The following is a 1,822-nucleotide window of genomic DNA, read 5'->3' as shown; positions in this document are numbered from 1 at the left end:
GGGTATAGGGAACTTTCTGGATAGCATTTGAAATGTAAATAAAGAAAATAATAATAAATAAATTTTAAAAAAATAAAAATAAATAAAATTGAATTTTCCCTATAAAAAAAAAAAGAAGAAGAAAAGAAAGAAACTGGCTCCTGGCGCCAGAGCTAGACAGAATCTGCACCTGTGACCCGGTCCCCTGGTGACTGAGACCACACTTGGGTAGACCACTCATACTGGGGACTCTCTGACCCTCTCACCTCGGGTTAGCCAGTTAGAGCTGAACTGGATGTGTTCATGCCGGCTCCAGCACAGAGCTGCTGCCGTGGGGCTGCTGTCCCGGATCAGCCCCTTCCACAGCCAAGGTAATCACCCCATCGCCCCCAGCTCCCAAGGTTCCAGACAGTACCCAGTGCAGCCTAGGCTGCTGGGGTGTGTCAGCACCTGTCAAAGGCCTGCAGTGCACTCCAGCGAGACATCCATTCTAAAACCCTGGTCCCCCTCTGGCTTTCCCAAACATCCCTATGTGTACATTTCAGAGGGACCCAGGGGGCCCTGGGGAGCTGGGAGGTCTGCCTGCCCTGGCACCTGGTACCTGATACTCCACCTGGCTCCCCAACCTGGCATGTCCCAGCAGCTGCCCCAGCCCTTTGAACAGAGCCAACTCCACTCCCCACCCCATCCCCACACACCCTGGAGCCATTACAGGGAAGCCTGGGTCAACAGGGTGGCTTGTTAGACTATGGCTGAAAGCAGCTTCTGCGTTGTTACTGTTCACCTCCTTGTCTGTCCCTAGTCCCCAAATAAGGAGCTCCTACAGGGGATGCCAGCCAGCCCTTGGCACAGGGACCAATATAGAGTAGTTGCTTGGTAAAGTCAGTGAGTGATGAGGCGTACCAACTGGTCAGAACCTTCCCCACTTCCCATTCCCACCCTCCCTACCTGTGCCCCTCCTCCCCGTTCTCCCCTTCCCTTCCCCACTGTCCCTCTGCCTGTTCTTAGGCCTGGCCCAGGGCCTCGTGCATGCTAGCTAAGCTCTCTACTACTGAGCCGCCATGCACCCCTACCTCCATCTCTGGCCACTGCATTTCCCAACCAGCCGTCAGGCTTGGTTCAATGTCCTCCTTCTCAGTCCTGGCCTGCCTTTGTTTACAGAGCACCTGCTGTGTACAGCCCTTTCCCCTGTGGGAGCACAGTAGTCAAAGACCACTTTAGTGTGTTCTCAAGTGTCACTTAGCCAGCCTCAGCACACAGGAAAGATCTCTGTTGAACCAAGGATGAGGCTCAGCAGGTGGGATGGCCTAATGTGGACAAAGCCTTGGCTCCAGCCCCAGCCCCCCAGAAGCCATGCATGTCTGTAACCCTACACTAGGAAGGTAGAAACAAGAGGATCAGAGGGCCTAGATCAGCCTCAGCTACACAGCTCATTTCAGGCCAGCCTGGGCTACTTGAGACCCTGTCTCAATCAACAGCAAGGAAGTGTTGGTGGGCCAGGGCAGACCACACATTTCTATGTAACTGAGCTAACAAGGCTCTGTCCTTGCTCCTAGAGACCTCGAGCGTTTTGTAGAACAAGGGTTTTTATATAACACCGTGTAATTCCAAAAGTTGGGATGTTTAGTTCCTTAGATACATGGTCTTCTGTAGCCCAGGTTAGATCTTCCTTTTTTCCTATTCTGAGTGCTCAGAATACAGGGGTGCACTCTTCACCCCTTATGTTGCAGCTCGTTTAGCTCTATTGTGTTTAGTACTCTTATTTTTAAAAAATAATGAAACTGGCCGGGCGTGGTGGCGCATGCCTTTAATCCCAGCACTTGGGAGGCAGAGGCAGGTGGAT

At 52.2% G+C, this 1,822-nt stretch overlaps 1 protein-coding gene across 1 annotated transcript in view; it reads left to right on the top strand.

Moving 5' to 3' along the window:
- The window catches only part of LOC115065090, a 91,492-nt gene that overhangs the window by 74,708 nt on the left and 14,962 nt on the right, over nt 1-1,822 (top strand). The window contains 1 exon segment of the mRNA XM_029544743.1: nt 256-350. Within this exon segment, the coding sequence (XP_029400603.1) occupies nt 256-350 (95 nt within the window).

This window comes from Mus pahari, chromosome 12 (assembly GCF_900095145.1).
Source record: "Mus pahari chromosome 12, PAHARI_EIJ_v1.1, whole genome shotgun sequence".
NCBI lineage: Eukaryota > Metazoa > Chordata > Mammalia > Rodentia > Muridae > Mus > Mus pahari.
This window is presented reverse-complemented; position numbering and strand designations above follow the sequence as displayed.